Source organism: Phlebotomus papatasi, chromosome 2 (assembly GCF_024763615.1).
Source record: "Phlebotomus papatasi isolate M1 chromosome 2, Ppap_2.1, whole genome shotgun sequence".
Classification (NCBI taxonomy): Eukaryota; Metazoa; Arthropoda; class Insecta; order Diptera; family Psychodidae; genus Phlebotomus; species Phlebotomus papatasi.
In genome coordinates, this window is record NC_077223.1 from 14,579,240 (window position 1) to 14,601,190 (window position 21,951).

A 21,951-nucleotide genomic window follows, 5' to 3' on the forward strand; every position below is an offset into this window, starting at 1 on the left:
AAAAGTTTACGTTGCTTGTACAGAAATTGTTTTATTTCTCATTTTCCTGACGAATATTCAATTCATATTGTATTTGACGCATATTGCAAGAATATAACATTGTTATTTGATAGATAAAACACCAAAAAGCACAAATAAGAATGCGTAATAAGTTTCTTCACTATTATTAGTTTTCTAAAAATAATATGAAAGAATGAAATGTAATTTTGCTGCACTTACATGGGATTCAGCCCCAGAGCCTTCTTCTACATGAACTGCGGAGGTCCTACGTCCATTGGTGCCATTGGTTCATATTCTCCCTGAACCTGTGGTGTTGCCAGGGACTGAAAAAAAAATTTTGGTCATTTAAAAAACAATGGAAATATATTTAAAAAAAAGAAATATCCATCAATTTTTGGCATAAAGGAATTTCTGAAAATAAAACCTTAAAAGAATGAGGACTCAGAAGTATAAAGATCTCTTTGTTACGGATTCTATTATTTGTGATAATTACAATTCCGAAAACCGACAAGTTATTTGCTTTTTTCTTGTGCCTTTTTAATATGCCTCAAAATTCCGAATGGTCAAAATATTGAAAGGGACAAAATTATACGGAGCTTAGAGAGGATATTGTGTAGAAGAATTTCCTAAAACACAGAAAATTTCCCTTTGCCTCAAAAAAATGCGAATACAATCGCTGGAGTAGCTATGACACTTCGAGATTTTGGCGTTCGAGATTTTGGATTTTTAAATTTTAATTTTCGAGATTTTGATCCATTCGGGTACTTGGTTATACGGATTTTCGACCCATTCGGGATTTTAATTTTCGGGATTTTAGCCCATTCGAGATTTTGGTTTATAGGCATTTAGACCTATTTGGGTTTTCGACTATTTGGGATTTCGACTAATTCGGGATTTTGGCCTTTTCGGGATTTTTGCTCATTCGAGATTTTGGCTTTTAGGCGTTTAGCAACCCATCCTACCTAAACCATCTCCATCCCCGCTCAGTTATCCAAAAACATGTTTTTGGTTAAATATGTTTTCTCGGTTTATCTTAAAATTCCCCAAGGTTTTAGATAATTTTTGGATGTGTTTTGTAACTCGTCAAGGATCAAAATCGGAGACCTATTTTTCAACCAATTTGGTCAAATTCAGATTTATTTAAAAGTTCTTTAAATTCCAATCCCGAATGCATCAGTCTTAATCGGTAATGAATCGGTAAAATACCGGTAACACATTTTTATTTTATATACTTTTGGTCTTCTTTCTGACCCACCTAGAAGTCAAACGGTAAAAGATATCGACTTCCGGTTTTGACGACCCTTCTAAAATGACACTATCTCAAAACTAATACAGTGCTCACTCTCAATTGGGCATTTGGGGCAAAATGTCATCCGAAATATCGAGAGATTTGGGCCTCAGTGATTTTAAATTCTACAAAAAGTGCTCAATTATAAAGAATCACGATAAAATGAGGGAAAATCCAGTGAATTTGAGCAAATTTGCTTAAAAATCAAACGCGAAAATTGTCAACAAAATTTTTCGACCGATTGGAAAAGAGCCGATTGAGCGAGAGTCTACTGTTTCATTCGTTTCATATCCCTATAAAATACGTAAATTTAACGTTTTTAAATTTCTCTGTAAATTGGCCCAAGATTTTTCAATGATTTTCAGATATGTTTTGTAATTAGAATGCAGCTGAAACATTTTAAGACAGTTTTTCGTTGATTTCTGACCTTAAATTAGTCGTAATTAAATTGATATGCACCCAAAAATTCTAATGAAACGAATATTTACAGAAAAGGTCCTTCTCGTAACTTTGAGCACTTCAATGGATGAATAGTAACGTCAATGGTGCACATTAACCAGAAAGCGAACCACACGAATCGCTTAAAAACAACAGAGGCTTGTACTATAACGTGTTTCGGCACTAAAGTGATTACTTCAATCAATACAAATATTCACTGTTACTGATCCAAACAAACCCACGGAGATGCACTACTGTGATAGCGGCACTGAGGGAGTATACGGAAAAAATGTGATATGGAGCAACTATCTGTATCGGGGGATAATAAGATAGATTAGGAATAGGGAAGCCATGTGCCAAATTATGGCCTGAATGCATCGGTAATCCGGAATGGAGAACTGGCTCCTAGCAAAATCTGAAAATCCCAATCTATTTTTAAGAAATCGATATTGTATTAGAATGATTCAAGGTAATTGTCGTATATGGACAAAAAGTCAGCCTAGGCAACCTTCGAAATATTTCCAAAAATTAACAATATCGCCCAATTTCGAGATATTCTGATGATTTTGAAAGGAAGGGCCAGAGTGAAGGAAAAATAAAAGTCAAATAAAGGGGGCCTTCTAAGGGCCTTGACAGACCTGAGGATTAGCCGAGAGACGGCTTAGCGTAATAATATTAAAAATAATGGTCAAACTACATTTCAATCATTTTCCACTAAGTCGTTTCTCGGCTTAAGATCGTAAGTGTGTCTAGGGCAGACCTGTGCTCGTTAAAAGTCGTGTAATATCGGAAATTTTGTGTTGATAATTTTAATGGATAAATTACAGATAGCCATACTGGTAACACTAATCCCGCTCATTCACGGTGCCATGATAAATATCTTTGCGCCAAAAACACATAACAGACATAAAAACTCATATAGAAAGAAATTATCTTCTTGATATCTTTGTTGGAAGACGCATATCTGTTCTCTACACATCCTTTTACTTGAATCTTGCAGAAATACAAAGAAATTAAATGCAAATATCACTTCAAATGGAAAGTTCTTAAATCGCGCGCAATTCAACTGTGAGAGAGAGATAGAGACACAAATAACTCACTTGACAAACGTCTGGCGGCGCTACGGTTGCAAAAAATCTCTGATATGCGACAAAATATTTTCTTCTCTATTTTATCCTTATTAGCAGGTCGTGTCCCTTTTTGTAATATATACTTTTGCATTCCTTATTAACCAAAATAATGTTGTACAAAAGGGTTTTTCTCAAACTCATCCTGAATTTTGGGACAGCTCAAAAGAATATATGAGTCTTCCAGCTCAAAATTTCTTCCTAATGTTTTTGTTGTAATATCGGCAAGTATTCACAATTAACTCAAATAACTGTATTCGACTAAATCATTAAAAGGATTTTCTTGTGAAAATGACTTAACTCTTAAGAATTAAACAATTTTCACATTAAAAACCCTCTCATTTCCTTTACGTGAATTTTCGCGGCATTTCGAAGAATGCCAACATGCACCACCAAATTCACTTCGGCTTTTCTTTTAGCTCAGGCCTGGTCTAGGGTATAAGATTTCAAATAATATGTCTTTAATGTCTTAAGAACATTATCCCTCAGACAGACTTACGTCTTAAGCCGAGAGACGGCTTCAGGGGCCTCTCGACATTTCATTTTTCCATACGTTTTTACATAGAGGCACTGAAGACTATTGGCAAGTTTTTTCCTAAAGAGAATTGACTTATCAGTCCGATATATTTCGAAATTGTGCATTAAAAGTTATCTAAAAATAAATATTTCATAATGTTCGCCAAAATAATACAAAAACTATGAGCAAATTTGTTTAAATCCCGGTGCAATATCAGCAAAATTTTTACAAGGAAAAGTAAAAAATAGCTTCACTTTTTATTAGGCTTAATGGGCCCTTGGACGGCTTAGTGTGAAACAGATGAAAATGTAGTCTAATCGTTAAGCCATATCTCGACTTAAGCCGTAGGTGTGTGCAGCACATTACCTTCTCTAATATTCTCTCCGTGGGGAATTCAATCAATAAATATTTAATGCGTAACTCACCTGATATTCATCTCGGAGTTGTGGAGTCCTGTCAGGTTCCTGCTGTGGAGGAAGCACCGATGGCGGTGCCAAATCATCCAGTGAAAGTTGTGTATTGAACTGATCTGGCTGCTCCAAATTTTCCTGAGCCGGAGCAGCTTCCTCCATTGGCTCATCCGGAGGCTGTTCCGGTGTAGAATCTGGACGTCTAACCAGATCCAACATATCCAACATGTTGCGCTTCACCGTATTCTCATTGGCATCATCCATTGTAGCATAGACACTCTTGCGCTCACAAGCAACCATGTGGGATGCCACAACATTGCCATCATTACCCACAAATCCACAAACACAAACCCAATCACCTCCCAGTGGAGCGGCATTCTGTGGAGGTCCCGAGCATAAATTGTAGTGATCCAACATGGCACGCATGCAGCATGTCTTGTATTTCGTACACTTTGTGCACTTCATATAGCCCCTATTAGTTGCGAGAGAATAATCATCAATTAAATTCGATCCAGAAATTTGATCGATAAATGCGAGTATCACTTACACAATGTGATTGTCTTCTTCAAAGTCGTAGTCACATTCGAGGCAATGTCTCCCATTAGGAACACGGATGCTTACATTCTCATAAGATGGATTAGCCGTGTATGGACGGACTAATGCGCCTTCCACTTTAGGCTGCAAGAAAAAAAAAGATGTAAAGAAAAAAAGTGAAAAAAGATCGCCCAACGTGGGGCTCGAACCCACGACCCTGAGATTAAGAGTCTCATGCTCTACCGACTGAGCTAGCCGGGCTATGCGTACAGTTGGCTCTATGTTGAACCCTTATTGCAAAGGTATCTAAATTTATTACAAAAACAAACGCATGGTGCAAAGGCAACAACTTTGCTAAACGCTCGCTGCATTTTTTTATAATGAAAATTATAAAATAATAAAGACAAAATATATTTTTTAATTAAAATATAACCTATCATGTAGCATTTTGCTTTTCTTAAACAATTTTAATAATACGATTGTGTTAAAAAAATATGTTTTAGACAAAAGAATAGTCTGCAAATATTTTCTTATCATTTTATAATTATTTCTTAATGCATTCCTGATAAGTTATAGGGGGTTCCTCAACCTGAGGATAAGGCTCATTTCATAAATTATTGGAACTTGAATTGAACTTTGAAAGATGTTAAACGAGGGAGACGCGCTTTTAAAATACAGAAGTGGCATTATTTTACACGATACAAAGGGGATACAAGTTTCTCTGTTAGTGAAAGATTGTTGAAGTCCTTAATAATCCCAACATAAACAAAACTTTTCATTTCTCTCAATTTCTTCAAAAAAAAAAATAAAATAAACTTCTTATAATTGAAATTAATAATTAAAATTATGGGAAGCAAAGTTGTGTTGTTTAAGATACCTATATGTCTGAATGCATGAAAAATATGCGCAGAAAATGTACTTTTTAAGCAAATAAGAATTAAATATTTTAAGTGGTTTTAACTTATCTTTTATTTTATGTCACTTTTTTTAACTAAGTTTTGGATTTAGGATGTTTAAATATTAAACTTTTTTATTTTAAATGTAAATACTATAGATTAAAATTGAAGTTCTATTGCCAATGATAGTAAACTTTGCTAAATCATTGGACAAGGATCGAGTTTAAACATCAAGCAACCACCGAGCTCCTTTTGACTGGATCAATATCAAGCCCGGCTAGCTCAGTCGGTAGAGCATGAGACTCTTAATCTCAGGGTCGTGGGTTCGAGCCCCACGTTGGGCGAACTTTTTGTTTCTTTTTTTTTTATTCGATCAATGACAATTAAAAGGTAAAATTAATTTATTACACAATGTTACTGTGTTATCACACTTGCACATTAAAATTTTAATATGATTCACATTAATTGTCGTTGGTGAGAGTCCAAATGTGTAATTTGTGTGTTTGAATCATTTTATATTCAAAATTTGATGTATTTCTTGATAAAAAGGTAGACTTGGCCCGCAAAATTTGATATAAATTTATTTATAGCATTAATGCGAAAAATTAATGCGACTTTCTCTTTAATTTTTCAATGTGAAAAATATTTATGCTTTAGGTAAATTTAAACTTATTTTTGCAGGCTAAGTCCACTTCTTTATCAATAAATAGAAAAACCCCAAATATTAAGTGACTCAAAGACACAAATAACATATTAGGACGCTCAAAAGCGACAATTAATGTGAATCACATTAAAATTTTAATGTGCAAGTGTGATAACGCCGTTTAGTGTAGGAAAAATTTATAAATTTATAAATTTAATAAAATTATTAAATTACAATTCCGCTATATATTATTTCATTTATTTAAGATTCGTGGGTAGTTTCGAAAACCAATCACTATGGAAACCTGTCTGCAAATGTGCTTCAAATATCAAAATAATAATTTTATCCAATTCGTTAGAAAATTCATGAATTAGATCTTAAAGGTGTTAGAATAATTTTTATTCCCTGAACACAAAACCGTTTTAGGATTTTTCAAAGAGTTTTATTTCCCAGAAAATTTTTACTCGGCACTAAAAAGTAATGAAAATTTGAAAAAAAAAAATGTTTACATTGCCCACTATTTGTCCCTAGTTCACCTTTTCTAAACCACACCGAGGAGACTTTTCTTGTCAGAAACAATATTTAAAAAAAATTGAAATGCACATTTCTCGTTAAAGCAGAGAATGATTGTTTGCGACAAAGTTATAAAGGAGTTCAAGGAACTCTGAAATAATCTTCTAAGCGCTCCTAAAAAATTGCGCATTTGAAAAAAATGCGATTTTTTTGTTATTCGTAAAAGTCTTTAAAAGTTCATAGAAGAAAGTGCCCATGCTTCGTACGATCCCAAAACTTTATAACGCCTAATTTTTTCTGTGCTTTTGAATAAATGTGACTGCAACATATTAAAAAAATTGGGCACTTTCCCTTAGTTTTTAAAATATGAATGCGATAATTTGCATTTATTGAGAAACATAAGACAAACTTGGGACTGTACAAAGCATGAGGCGCTTTTCCCTATATCAGACATTTGCAAAACATTAAACATCTGCTTAAAAATCCTAATTCTTAATGGCCTCTACACACTAGTAGAAATTTTTTTTAAAAAAATGCCCTTTCAAAGAAAATTCCTCCTATCATTGTAGGCAGAAACGTCAGAATTTTTTAAAAAAGGCAATTTTTGACGAAAATTGCTTTTGTGTAGTCATCATAATGGCGCACGACTTCATTCACAATTAGGAGGATATCTTGTAAAATCTTGTAAAAGACGTTGATTCATATTAAAAGGATATAAACTATAAACGTCTTGCTCGGTGTCGGCCAAAATCCCAAAAGCCAGAATCATTAAAGCCAAAATTCCGAATTATTAAAAGTATCATATCGTCTTTCACGATTGTCCTCGTGCAAAGACCCGGACTTTCAAGATTATATCCGAGGCCAATTTTGTATTTTGGAAAATTAATCTACACATTTTCCTTCGTATAATTTCGTCTCCTTTAGAATTTTGACTTTCGGGATTTTGGCGTTCAGGATTTTGGCTCTTTCGGAATTTTGGCTTTCAAGGTTTTGACCCATTCGGGATTTTGACTTTCTGAATTTTGGGTTCCGCGATTTTGACTTTTGGAATTTTAGTGTTCAGGATTTTAGCTGCCAGTATTTCGACTCATTCGGGATTTTGGCTTTGAGTATTTTAACAGGGACCCATGCTGCTACCCATGTCGGCCCTTAGAATTTTTGGAAAATGTTGTTACTTTCAACAAGATATCCTGCTTAGACTGGTTTAGTTTTTGGACTGATTAAATTCTTTTTTACTTCTTCTAAATCCATAGAATTATTCACTGTTTCATTCAGAAACATAATATAAAAAAATTATCGAAAATATTAAAGAAAATTTATAAAATAATGATAATACTGAAATAAGTCAGCATGCACTAACTGGGTCGCCTTTTCAATAAAAACAATAAATGTTTTAAATCAACCAGCTGTCATTAGCGAAAATATAACTGCTAAAAAATTTTTAGTGAAGAACCCAGCTGGCACAAGATTGAAATGAGTCGATTGCACTCACTTATTTATTGGATAAAAATATTATTTTTGCTTTTTCTCAAACTTGAATAGTTATTGGTTATTATTATGTTACTGTAGTGACTATATTACGGAAATAAAAATAAAAATATTATTTTAAGTAGATTAGTCATAAACGATCCAGATAGCGAAGCGCCCGGATTAGCACACTTGACTATATTAAACGAAATATCGACTTTTTTAGTGAATAAAAAATCCATGTAGCAATAGGGATAGCCAAATATATTTCGTTACTTTTCTATATAGCACAAGATTTTGCAAGATTTTAACGAACGATTTTTTTTCTGAGAACAAATTTTCTTTAAAAAATATGTCAACCGGATATTTATTTATTTTATTTTTTACAAAAAACCGTAATAAAATTAAAGAAAATTATCCAGTTGTAAATTTCCTACAAGAATGTGCTGATTAGAAATCTTTCAGGAAAATAAATATCTCGAAGCAATTTTTGGCCCAAGTTCAATAAATCTTTAATTGTGTAGAGACAGTGAAGGCAGAGTTTGCCTAAAATAAATTAGGCAAAATTTCCTTATCTGCTTTTCTTCCTTTTTAATTAATAAAATTATCGCTTCTCCTTCAAAAAATTCATTCAGTTTGCGAGTTCACAATTGTATTTACAAATGTGTTTTTTTTTCTGGAAAAAAGCAGAATCTTATCACGTTTAAAACGTCCAATAAAACATTTTGCCTGTTTGAAATTGAAGAAGCCGCATTTTGTGACAAAATAAAACGTGCTTTGTTGATGTTAATCCACAAAAAAAATTGCAGGAAAAAATATTTTTTTTAATGAGATAAGATTGTCATATTTCAGACACAATAGGAAATAAATTATTCTCCTAAAATAAATAGGGTATTTGGTACATTGCCTTATCATTTGATGAACTGATTAAAATGCGTATTGAGTTTTTTGCTCTCCATAAAGTGGACAATAATATTTTTTTTTCGTCTTGGACGCACTTGAAAATATTTTGACAGACTCAAAAATAAGTAGATTAAGGATTTCAGTCAAATAAATAAATAAAAAGTTAGTCTACTGACTAATTGTGTTATTCCAATGAAAAATGAATATGTTTTTTTTTTTAGAACATTACTGTCCTCAAGTGCTTCTACATAATCGACTTTTCTCTGAATTGGTTCCTGTCACGACTGTTTGATGGTTTTAGAACACGGCGAGGCGGGGAATCAACACAAAAAATGTCGATAACGCAGAAGCCTTTGAGAACAGTAAAGTGCTAAAAAAAATAACTACTTTTCAATCGAAGGAGAACTTTTTCTCCTGAACATTTTTTTAGCTCTTTACTGTTCTCAAGTACAGTCGAGTTCCTCAAATTTGAACTTCTCAAATGTGAACGCCCAAAAAGCAATTTGGAGTAAGATTACCGTTGGATGTATGTATTCTGGATTCCAAAATTGGGTCCTATGACGGTCGTCAGAGAGTCGAATGACATAAGTGGGGAATAATATGACGGTAATTACGGAAATCATTTGGCGTCATAATAACTCTGAAATTACCCGCTCACGACTAAAATATGACGTCGACTTCCAGTATCTTCCAGTGTCGCTATAAAAAATCTTCCCCTCACGGGGTATATCTGAGGGGAAATTTCACTTGTCAAATGGCAAATAGAACTATTCAGTGCTGTAAATTCGCAAAGCAATTGATATTTTCGCGTGTTTTCTCAACAATATTATAGTGTGCATTGGGAGGAAAAGCTCTCCCGGTAGAGATGTGTGTTGTGATTCGAAAAAGTACAGCGCCGACAGGAATTAAGTGAAAATTAGGCAATTTTTGGCATGATAAACACACAAACATTTTTTTGTAAAATGAAATATTGTGGTTCAGGAGTTTGCTCGTTTCTGTAGTGACCTGTGATTAAAATTTTATGTCGAAAAGACCTATTTAGTGAAAATTTTAAAAGATTTTTTTTTGTGTTGTTGCTATTCAGTTGGAAAATTTTCGACATGTCGGATGGCTCATTCAGCAATAGTCGAACGACAAAAATCTTCGCGAATGTGAGTAGTGAATTAGGGCAAAATTAGAGAAATTTACATAGAACGTTGTAGAAAACGATAGAAAATGTAAAGAATTGTTGAGAAAATAGTGTCTATGGTAGTAATGCAATACAAAGTTGTGAAGTGCACTTAACGTCTTCATTCAAAGTGCATACATCGATTTGGTACTTATGCGGTAGAGAAGGACGACAAATGCATTCTTTTTGTCGCGTCTTTTTTTGTACGGAAAAAGACCGTCGTTTGGAGTCGCTTTTTTTTACTGCATCGCAGAGTAAACTTGAGAACCGTAAAATAACGATAATATTACTAATTCAATCTTGAGTAATGCTGTGACCAAAATACGACGCGAATACGACTAATTTTTAAGATTCCAATTAGGAGTAATTTTTTTGACCATTTCTTGTATACCAAATACCAGTCATTTTTGAGTCAGAGTAATTTTTTGCGGATTGGGCGACAGTTGCATTCAAAATATAAAATATGAGGTTATGTAAAAGAAATTTTGCATGGAGTCTGAATTAAAACTATTTTTCTCTGGTGTTTCCTCAATATTGTTGTATTATATTAATTTCCTCAATAAATTCCACCTATTTAACATCAAATTTAATTGATAAATTTCTTTAGTTATTTTCCTTAATGTAGGAAAACTGAATTTTACATGAATTCCCTTACGTTTTTGAAAATATTGTTCAAATTTGAGGAGTGATAAATGTCATCTATTCCCCCCAAATGTTCAAATTTGAGGAACTCTACTGTACTTTTACATTGGTTCCCTTCAGTAATAACCTTTCGAAGAGACAAAGCCACTCCAAAGTCAAGCCAAGCTTATTCGCAAATCTACCGAAAGCCTAAAGCAGATGTGTGCAAAAACCGTTTGAAACCGAACAAATGTCAAATGAAACTTATGCTCAACGCAAAATAACTTTTGTTTAGTAAACATGTTTTTGACATTTCAATGAGAGTGAGTGAGATCTAGATCTAGTCATCTCGTTCATTCTCATGGGAAATTTTGAAAACATGTTTACAAACAAAAGTTATTGTGCGTTAGGCATTATACATCAATGATCAAAACGCTAGCTGGAACAAACTTATTTTGACATTTATTCGGTTCCGCAAAAGGTCCTTGCAGAGCAGTGCAAGTTCACGTACTTGCCGCTTTAGCGCTGATGTTCCACCATTGCGAATTTCGTTGTTCTTGACACTTATCGTCAACAATGTCAACAACAGTGTAATCGTTTGCTGCAAAAAGTGAATCTTTGTGCAGATTTATGGAATTTCCAGATGGCACAACGTTTCAATCGCAATTTTATTAAAATAAATGTCCTTTTCATTAGCTTGCTCACTTATGTATAACTCGTCGGTTTAAATTTTCGAACTTTCAACGGGTTTTGAGCTAAGTTCTCTCTGATATACCTTCAAATCGGTACAGAAACGGTACAGAAAAACCTCAACCTAAGGAAGCTCCCAAATGAGCCCAAACAGAAAAGGAACTCTATTTGCACAAAAAGTCGTTAAAGTTCGAATAATTCAAATTCAATTTCGAATTTTCATACTAAATTTTCGAACAAGGTGGGGAAAATTTATCAAATCACACTAAAAAACAGACAAGAGAGTTAATTAGTGATTAAATACTGGGGCAAGAACAGTAAACGTCGCTGTTCTGTTTTTTTCCTCACTACAATATGAAGACCGTCACATTTTGACACTTGAGCACTTCGAAATCCGAACAGGATGCAACTTCCGCCACCTTGCGAAGTATTAAGAAGTAAGAAAGTCTCTTTTTTGGATCTTCAAATAGATTTTCGAATTTTTCAAGATCTACTTCTGTACGGAAAGAATCGGGAAGGTTATTACTGAATGAAAGGCTTATGGACTTTTCTTTGTGTTGGTTCCTGTCTCGACTATTTTTCCCAGTCTTCGCTGTGTTCTAAAATCACCAAACAGTCGAGACTGGAACCAACACAAAGAAAAGTCGATAATGCAGAAGCACATGAGAACAGTTCAATTGCTAAAAAAAATCATGTTCATTTTTTCATTGGAATAGCACCATAACTCTCTTTCGCATCTTTTAAGACTCTGAGAAAAATGTTATTCGAACTATTTAGAATTGACAAAAATCCTATTCTTGTGGATATCATTTTGCAAGAGTCCGATTAATTTCTGAGCTAACATTATTTTTGATAAAAAATGAGAAATTGTCTCACTGGATAAGTTACAGTTTAGAAAGGGTTATAAATCATAATTTTCCATTCTCTAAACTTACCTTCGGCTTGGAGATATTCGTGATGCCTTTGTTCACCGGCAGCAATTCATTCTGATGCCAAGCATGAGAAATGTGTCCGTAGGAAAGATGAATCTTCAGTGCAGATTTTGTGACAAAATTCATCGCACACCTTCCACATTTTTTAGCCATTGCCTTCAGCATATGCTGCCGCAGATGCTTAAGATAAGCCAGGACATTTCTATAGAGCGTTTGCTCAGGCGTAGCAGCCAGATAGATCTTGAGACAGAAGGGGCACTGAAGCATTCCTGACAGCTTATGCTTCGTGTAGAAATGATCAACGGTCTGACGCAGAATTGAGCTTCGGTACTCACATCCACCGCATTTGTAGGGCAGCTCAGAGGTCACATGACGGATACTCATGTGACTCAGGAGAGTTGCCATATTAGCATGCCTCTGCTCACAAATCAAACAATTAAATCCTCCACCTTGGCTCATGTACTTGGTGTCAATGGGATGTGACAGCAGAATATGCCTCGTCTGACCCTCAGGCGTGGTAAATCTGTCCAGACAGTACCGACAGATTTTCCTGCCAACACTCGTGGTCACATGCGAAAACAGATGATCCATCAAATCCGTATTGTTGGTCAAAATTTTGTCACAATCCGGACATTTGATCTCAAAATTCACCATTTCGCCCGCCTGCAGTGTCGTCCCTTCCCCCTCATAAATCCCATAGTAGTAACTCTCCAAAGCAATCTTATCCCCCGTATCCTTGTCCTCCTTCTTGGGACGCCCCACTTTCCCTGCACTCGGAGGCGTTGCTACTGGCGGTGGTGGAGTTGGTGCAGCAGCCGCCTGACTACGTCTCGTGGTGACTGGAGTTGTCTGCTGTGGAGTTGATGCCTTCTTCTCCGGTGGCGATGCCGCCTTGGGCGATTCAGCAGCTGCTGGAATGGGAATCGCCGAGGCGGATGGCACTGCAAACAATTAAAACAAGTGATACTGTAGGACAACATCTCCTCATATCCCTCAAATATTCTTTCTCTAATTCATTTTCTTCGTTTTTTTATTTTCAGTTAACAAATTCATTTTTATTTCTCTTTTAGAAAAATTCAAAATTAAGAAAAAAAGACATTCTTAGAAATGCACTAATTTTGGATAGTTCGAATGTGTGTTTCTCAAGAGGTGTTGAGGAAAAGTAGACACACAGTTTTATTTTTTTCTTCTTTAAGAAATCACTGAAAAATTTTGGCATAGTTCTTTTGTTTTGTTCACATACTTTTGCGTTTTCCCTTGACATTGCTAGCTGAGAAGTGCTGCCAATTCTGGAATGGATCAGCTGCCACCTGTAATACAATGCAAATTTTACATAAATTAATGTTATACAAGAGACGAGAAGAAAAAAATCTAATAAATATCCCAAAATATTGGACGCAAAAATCTTAAATGGTAAGGTATTTTATAGAAATTGAGGTTATGTCCTAACTAACCTCGAAAAAGAAAAGGTATCTTACACAAAAAAATTATAAAATTTTAAAACAACAATTCCTTTTCAGAATTTATCAAATTTAAAAATGTAGGGGAAACTGGGGCACCATCAAACACTGCGATTTTTAATCGGATATTCGACTTCAGAGGATAAGACCTATAGGAATTTATAGGCACTATAGGGATATTTGTCCACTAAAGGAATGGTGGAGATAGTCCAAGTAGTTTAGAAATAAAAATTAGTGTTTGGTGGTACCCCAGATTCCCCTAAACTATTCTGAAAAAAGTGTCATTAACAAGAAAAGTTTATAAAAAGAATGTTGACTGAGAAAAAGTTTTGTCAAATTGGTAGGTAGACAATACCCTTTTGACAAGATCTATTTGTCCTCTTAACTTTTCTCAGAATAATCAGACCCATTATGAGCCGGTTATTGTCTATTCAATTCAGCGAAACCAGTAAAAATTCGGTAATCAACAATACCATTTATCTCTTTCTTTTACTATTCAGAAAATTTGAAAAAAAGATAAGAATCATTTAATTCGTTCACGAAATTTTGAAGATTTTTTTAATTTTTCCATTCACAGCTATAGTATTTGATTCTCCAATAGTGTCTTGGATAAAAGTCAAATGTAACTCTACTTGCACAAAAAAAAAACACTGATGATCGATGAATTCAAATTCAGGCCTCAATTCTGAGACCAAGATCAAGATCAAGAAAATTTCAAGATTTTAGTATTCTGAAATCAAAAAATCAAGATCAAGATGTCAAATCTGTCAAATGTCTTGAAATATCTTGAAATCCAAGACACAAACCCTGTGTATACCAAGATTTGCAATTCTGGAACCAATATTTCAAGATTTCAAGACGTCAAATTTCTTGTTTTCTTGAAATAATTCCAAGAACCTCTCGGAGGTGCTTGGAATTTTCAAGATAGTAACAATTTGAACAGTTTCATGCGGAAATAGTTTTTGATGAAGAATGTTTCTATAAGAGATAATACAAAAAGAGAATGAAAATTACTATGTTTGATCTTGTAATTTAATCGTAATGGTTCAAAACGTTCTAGATGTACGACTACTAAAATGCTTTATACTTTATACTTTATAAAATTATTTAAAAGCTGAGATATTGAGATATATGTTAGAAGAAACACAATAATACTTTGTCGTAACTACCATCGTTTATAAAGCCGTAACATCCAATGTATGGATATCTTGGAAGTTACAACAATTTTCAAAAATGCATTATATCAATTTCAATGGCTCTAGTGATAATAACCGCCTTTATTTGACTACATTAATCAATTAAACTGTTATCCCTGTCACTAAAAGTTTCTATTTCGTAACTTTTATTGAATAAATTTTGTGCGCCACGCCGCTTGTTTTGTTTTGAATTAATGACAGTTGGGCAGGGATTTTTTCTTACTTTTTTCACACAAATATTAAATTAAAATGATTTAAGGTTGCATTAATCACACTGTCTTTGGATATTTGGAAGCGTTTGTGAACATTTTAAAGAGAAATATTACATTTTTGCTGCAAATTACAAGCCACGCAAAAGAGCAAAAGAAATTACGGCAAATGCTGATTAGAGAAAATTTTGTATGGAAATTTGTCGTAACTTCACCAAAAATGGAATTTATGACAAATTCTGATAATTTTTTAATTAATTAAGGGCACTTACAATAATTTTTGTTTAAAATTATTTTTATTAGGCTTATAAAAGTTTCTTTTTCTCAAGTGCGTTTAATAAACAAAATTACGCAGATTCTAAATATGTATATATATATATCTCAAAATCGCAAAAATGAAGTTACCCCAGATCAATGTCCAAGAAGGAGTACCCGCGACGAATTCCCAATTTTCTCTGTAAATCCTCAATTGGAGTAGTGGAAATAGAGTGTGGACAAAATTTCAGAGACAAATCACAGATTTGACCACTGAGGAAGACGCGTTGAAGCGTCGAAAGCTTTGGCAAAGAATTTTGTGTTTTCCTGTCCTGAAAGGATTGCACCTCCTGACGCATCCGGAGGGAGTTCATCTCCTTGACTTTATTGATTATTATATTCGTGTAAAAATATCTTCCTGTAATTTTGAGATCAATCACTACAGGCGTCTACACATTGGTAGCAATTTTAATATCGATGTAATTATTACTCTTTTTCGATGTAAAATTTAATCTCGACTGAAGTATATGCTTAAGTGATTTCGTTTTAAGAGTATACTTCAGTCAAGAAGATTTTCGTGCGACAAAGTTCATAAGGAACATCAATTAGAAATATGCCTAATAGTGTTTTATGAAGACATATGCCTACATCATACATGATATTTCGCTCCGACCATAGGGAACTTGAAATCAAGAAAATATTAATAAAGAAAATAAAAAAAAACATAAAATTGCAAAACATATTCATCTTAGAATTTGAAAGAGTTATTTTAACTCTAAAAAATATTTTTTAACTCTTGAAACGAGTTATTTTACCTCCTAAAACGAGTTATTTTCATTCTTAAAAAGAGTTATTTACACTCTTTTGTCATGTAAATTTTAGGAAAAAAAATTAAAACAACTATTCCGAATATTACACCTAAATAGAAGTAAAATGAACTCTAAAATATAGTTAATCGAAAATCACAACGAAAAAGAGTTAATTCAACATCGATTCGAGTAAGCTTTACTCGATTATATTTCTGAGTGATCACATGTATACTTGATTTTCCCTTCAGACCAGAAAAAGCGGCTATTCTAAAAAAATCCTAACTAAAAAATCAAAATCAAATTTGAATATTTTTGTCTTTACCTTATTGAGTCGACCAGTGAGCGAAGCTTTGTGATCCAGACGCGTTTGCTCCGCCAAATGTGCCACAATGTTATCAAAAGCCAATCCAGGAGACGTTCCATACCACTCCCTCCACACCAACTCATCCAGAAATTGTTGAATAATTGCTCGAGAGAGCAGTGACAAAGTATTCTGGAACATTCGTGGCACAATGCGCCTCAAGTAGTCCATGATGGTGGCATTACTGTTGCGACTGGAGTCTGATGGCAGTGCCTGGTGCACAGTTTTGAAGCCCAAAGTGTGCAAGCAACCCTTGTCCACGGTGAGATCAGTCAAGATTATGCTGTCACGATTGACCCATTCCTTCAGGGGCTCCAGAATCCGCTCAAAGCGCTTCTTGTTATTCTTATCTGGCCCAGTGTAGGGCTCAATTGCTCTCAAGCGGATCAATTTACCTTCTGGATCATACACACCCAGCACTTCAACTTTCACTTGACGCTGTTGACCATCTTGAGTAGTGGTTCCCAGTGAGATGACTCCCACTTCAATCTTCTTGCCCGGACCACCCAAAAGGGTAATGTGATAGTACAGAGCCACTGTACAGACTGCCCTCAAGAAGGTATAGATACCTTTGACATACAAATTATCCACTTTCACCCATTGCACCACGTTGGGGACATTAGTCTGACATGCCCAGTGATAAATCAACTTCAGGATCACCGATGGCGGATGAACAGATCCCTCAAAGATTGAAGCATTGAATACTGAGACATATCGTGTTGGACAGCAAGAACTAATCCATACGTATCCCCCAGAATAGGGAAACTTTGAGCTGTCTGAATACATTCCCAGTTTCAGGGCTGTATCCGCATGAATCTGGCAGGGATTTTAGAAATAGAACAAAATATACACTTGCTTTTTAATAATTCCAATTTTGCTTATTGTGAAATAATAAAGAAATTTTTTGGAATTATGGAATTGTTTTATATTATTATTATTGTTGAATTGTAAAAAAAGGATCACGGAAATAAAAAACACTGGGCGAAATAGAAATATTAAACTCATGAGTTTAACATTATAATGAAAAAGCAGAACCATATCTATCAAAGCTTTATATAGAGAAGTTTCAAATAGCCCTCGGTTTATTGAGTAAACAGTAAACCTCTTTAATTGAAATAAGCATTAGTTCACTGAAGAATTTATTATTTACGAAGCCAAATTACATTATGATAAGGTTCAATTTATTTAAAAATAGGAGAAAAAACCCTATTTCAAAGGTGCCCCACTTCTTCATACAAACAACTTGCCGAAAATTTAACACTTTTACCTGAAATTCATTTTAAAAATTCATAAAATTAGTATTTTATTAAGTGATTCACAATTTTGTTATTTTTCAAAATCCGTTTTAGATATAACGTGAAAATTACTGCGAGTTCTCCATAAGTGAAGACTCCACCGTATACAAGTGAGACCAATTGAACTGTAACCAATTTCAGGTCGCTATAACTTTCATGGTAATCTTAGCACCGCCCCTATATTTTGACTAACAAATAATTCTTTTTGTTGGCTACAAAGTGTTGAAGGGCACAGAAGCATTTGCTAAATTTTTTTATCAGTAAACGAACACGAATGTGGTACCGTGATTGCGTAAATATTTTGTAGGCTATCGTAAGAGTTAGAGCCCTTCAACATTTGAATGTTATTAAATCTTTCATATTTCAAAACATAACTTGGTTCAGGGATATTAGCAACGTTACGAACCGCTGGAATCTCAGTGGCGCAATAGGCAAGACCGTTGGCTCTTGGGCGGTGAGATCTCTGACACGCTCTCAAAATACATTGTAAAAAAATATCCCGATACGATTAATAATAATACGAACCGCTATTGTGGAGGTAAAAAAAAATAAATTATTGCTCGGCATCGTCCTTAAAGTGAAGAAGCTAATTGAAAGAAAATCGGCGTGGTACACTCAGTCCCGGGATTATGCACATTTTCGGGAACGAAAAAATGCGCAAAATGGCTTCACGAACCGAGAAAATTTGCATACCCGCATGCAATTTCTTTTAAATGAATCACCCTAGAACGAATTTCGCGCGGAGTAAAAGTAGTCAGAACAAGATACAATTTTTTAAAGGAAATTCATCAACACAGTAACATAACATAAAAAAGACTAACATAACCGAATAATTTGTGAATAAGTAAAACGGTCGTAACCACTGAAAGCAAAGATCACATGGCTATTATTTGTACATTCTGATGATCATCGGAAGTCAATGATCATCGTAATGACTTCCGTGATAGCAAATTATCCCCTAGTTTTTGAACTCTAGCGTCAAATTGAACGATGATGTGTATCGGAGATAGGGTAAGGAGTCCTATAATGCCATGGGCATTAGAAAATTTAGGTAAAACTTACTGGAAGTTACAAGACACAGCGCGAAACGTCTAAAACATAATTTTGTTGTTCATTTCGAGCACACAATGTCCTTCACTGTTCCCGATTGCAAATCTACTCGAATTTTCCGTATGGGACATTTTTTTGGCCAAAGTCAAGACAAAAAATACCAGAATGTGGAATCGCTGAAGGTAGCCCTTCGTTCTTTATATGCTTGTATTTCAAAAACTCACGTTCGTACGCCGTGCGTTCATCGACAGGCTTTGGATCGTAAAATTAGTTTTGAATAAAAAAAAACAGCGTCTTGAAAAGGTAACAGTTCAATTGGGTCACCAGGTATTTAAACTTGAAAACTCATTGAATGAACATTTGAAGGTCATTTTCAAAAAAAATCTTGGTAAAGTTTTCAACTAGAGGAAGGTGGGGCTACTTTGAGCTGTGGGGCTACATTGTTACACGATTTTCTCTCGTATTTCTAAAGGAGACTTAGTTGTAAGATCATGTAATTTGGATAGATATAACAATTATGGATCTAAATAAAATAATTCGAAGGACCAACTTCATTTAGAAATAGGCAAAAAATCAGATATCAATGTAGCCCCACAGCTCAAAGTAGCCCCACTTTCCCCTATATTCCAAAAATTCAAAAATTATAAAAACGGTAATAAGGCAAAGTGCCCTCGCTCGACTGGTAGATTTATTTATTCAATTTATTTATATTTGCTAATTTGCTTTATTTATATTTGCAAATTGCTATAATACTTTGCGTATGTTCTAACATAAATAGGTCAATCATTCCATTAATAATACGAACCAGTGACAAATTCATAGCAATTGACGAAATTGACCATGAAACGTTCAAAAATTTATCTACCGTTCCAGTCGAGGAACCCGGTCGAGTGAGGTTACTTTACCTTATATTGTTAACTATGTGGGCTTCAAGCCTAGATTTTCCTGCAACATTGTTTAACTGCTCTAATTTCCTAACTCTTTCATATCTTTTGGAATTCTCAAAACAAATATATTTTAAAAATTATTTAGAATTAAATAAAATGTTCTTTTGGATAATTAAGAAGAAGAAATATATATGTCATAATTCATTAAAATTTCAATAGATCTTTGAAACTAAGTAATTTTTATATAAGATTAATATTATTTTAAAACTTTTTAATAAGAGAATTAGCGGTATAAGATCTTTATAATCTATACTTAGATTATACATTTTTCTGCTTACCCCTAAATTATGCACAATTTTTGAAAGCTAATTAGTTCGGAAAACAAAACCTTTTCCACTATATATTTCTTATTGAGAAGCTAAACCTCTTAAAAAAGAAAACTTGAATAAAATTGGCTTGCAGGATACCATACGATTCGGAAAGAAAAAGACAAATTCGTAAAATTTTCTAGTAAAATTGTAAAGGACAAAAATGATCTATCGGATTTAAGACATTTCACTGCAATTTCTTGTTTTCTAAAAATTTAAGACCTTCTGAAACTGGACTAAGGGTACGAAGTCCAGATTGATTCAGGTTGATCCTCGAGAATATTCAATGTAAAATCTTACAGTAAATATTTATTCCAAACTGTCATACATTGAAAACTTTGGATCATCGATTAGAGGTCTTTTGCATAAATTTCCTTCGTGTAATCCTTTATTTTACAAATTTTACATGTTAAAAATTCTGGAAATCGTATTACGGTTATCATTATGTCTATTTTGCCCTTACACTTGAGAGAAATCCGAAAAAGTTAAAATAACATTCCGGAAATGTTAATTTTACCCTGCAGTATTGATCCGAAATCGGTGTAAATATTACCATTTTTATGTGTATTATGGGTTAATGCTACCCTTTTTTCATGTTGATTTTATCCTCTCAAAGGTGTAAAATTAACATTAAAAAATGTTGATATATTTTTACACCTGAAAAGTGTTAAAGTTATGACGAAAAAAGTTAATCGTAGACTCTTTTTTTCTCAGTGTATTAGTTAAAATATTAAAATTAAATCAGAACTAATCTCATTTCGGATAGAATAAACTAAAATTGGATTCTGGTTAATTAATATAAAATTTTCCACTCACCTGACAAGTCTGTGCACTCCTTACGAGTCCTTGCTGAATGAGCCACTCTGTAAACTTGGTCGTGGGGTATGTTAAAACACTCTTAACCTTTGTATCAAGTGTTCCTCTGTCGGATTGGGCATTTTCCTTCACCTTTAGAGATGGTCTAGCAACAACTACGAGGGATGGATAAGTTTTGCCTTGGAGCTTATTGAACGTAATCTCCCTACTGTCAGCAGCTGCCTTTCCACCATCATCCTTCGTCAGATCAACAACTTCTTTTGTTTTTCCTGCTGGAGCATCCTTTACAGCTGCCGGAGCTGCATTGTTGAGGCACAAGCCACCAATGGAACTTGCTTCTGATGGACGCACTTTGGCCACAACAGCCGGAATCTTCACAGGAGTCTCTGCCTTAGGTGACTTTTTACTAGCAGCCACAGGAGTTACCACCGGGCTCTCTTTTTTCTCCTTATTCTTGGACATTAGAGCCTTCCGCTTGGCCAGGGGCATGTAATCTTCATCATTGAAATCATCATCATCATCATTTATCTCAATATTTTCCGTAGGAGCATTTGTATATCTCCCTGTCTTTGAGTAAGACTTCTGAACTGCAGCTCGCACCTTCTTCCCTTCATTCCGGAGAGCTGACAATGGCTGAGCCACTTCTTCCAATCCAGTAACTAACCCTGTCAGTTGGTATGCTGAGAAAATATTTCCATTGAAAATATTCTGACCAGAGCTATCTTTGATCACATCAGTGATCTTCTGCCGGATGTCATTGTGCTCCTTCTCGGCCTTTTCGTATGCCGCCAACTGGACCGGACTCAAGTCGTCCTGCCAGCACTCCATGTCCAAAGTCACAAACTCCGGCATTTTGACGTCCGCAAGCACAATTTCACATGCACCAGATAAAAGAGATTCTCAAGAATAGTTTGAGCGTCTTTTTCCACGAGGAAATTCACTACTTTCACGGGAAAACCTGTTTAATTTTTGGCACAAACACCCCAAATGCACATCAAACACAACAATGGCGTCAGTTCGAATTTCGAAAACATGGGTGAGCTTTTTCGAAATTAAAACCGGAAAGGGGAAGGGCAGTATTTTAGGCGCGAAAATGAA

The 21,951-nt window shown here is 34.5% G+C and overlaps 3 protein-coding genes and 2 non-coding genes across 5 annotated transcripts in view; 2 read left to right on the forward strand and 3 right to left on the reverse strand.

The window, feature by feature from the left end:
• Window positions 1-21,951, reverse strand: part of LOC129802702 (parathymosin-like) — a 265,721-nt gene that overhangs the window by 164,724 nt on the left and 79,046 nt on the right. The gene's annotated exons all lie outside the window — the stretch shown is intronic.
• LOC129802697 (tRNA N(3)-methylcytidine methyltransferase METTL6) overlaps window positions 1-21,951 on the forward strand; it is a 109,762-nt gene that overhangs the window by 83,066 nt on the left and 4,745 nt on the right. The window lies entirely within an intron of this gene.
• LOC129802679 (uncharacterized) lies at window positions 12-21,880 on the reverse strand. Its single transcript, XM_055848680.1, has 7 exons — window positions 20,854-21,880; window positions 16,399-17,253; window positions 13,391-13,457; window positions 12,151-13,088; window positions 4,328-4,458; window positions 3,796-4,252; window positions 12-323 (listed from the first exon to the last, which is right to left on the reverse strand). Exons 1-7 carry the CDS (start codon window positions 21,703-21,705, stop codon window positions 246-248), a joined length of 3,378 nt encoding a protein of 1,125 aa, XP_055704655.1. The 5' UTR covers window positions 21,706-21,880; the 3' UTR covers window positions 12-245.
• Trnak-cuu (transfer RNA lysine (anticodon CUU)) lies at window positions 4,503-4,575 on the reverse strand. Its single transcript has one exon. It is a non-coding gene; the product is annotated as a tRNA-Lys (tRNA).
• Trnak-cuu (transfer RNA lysine (anticodon CUU)) lies at window positions 5,482-5,554 on the forward strand. The gene has a single exon. It is a non-coding gene; the product is annotated as a tRNA-Lys (tRNA).

What these genes read in the sequence shown, in the direction of transcription:
- LOC129802679 (XM_055848680.1), bottom strand. Translation starts at nt 21,705, where the DNA reads ATGCCGGAGTTTGTGACTTTGGACATGGAGTGCTGGCAGGACGACTTG. An exon ending in TCACTGGTCGACTCAATAAG is followed by an intron (nt 13,458 to 16,398) that starts GTAAAGACAAAA and finishes ATTGTATTACAG; the next exon opens with GTGGCAGCTGATCCATTCCA. An exon ending in TGTCAAGGGAAAACGCAAAA is followed by an intron (nt 13,089 to 13,390) that starts GTATGTGAACAA and finishes AATTGTTTGCAG; the next exon opens with TGCCATCCGCCTCGGCGATT.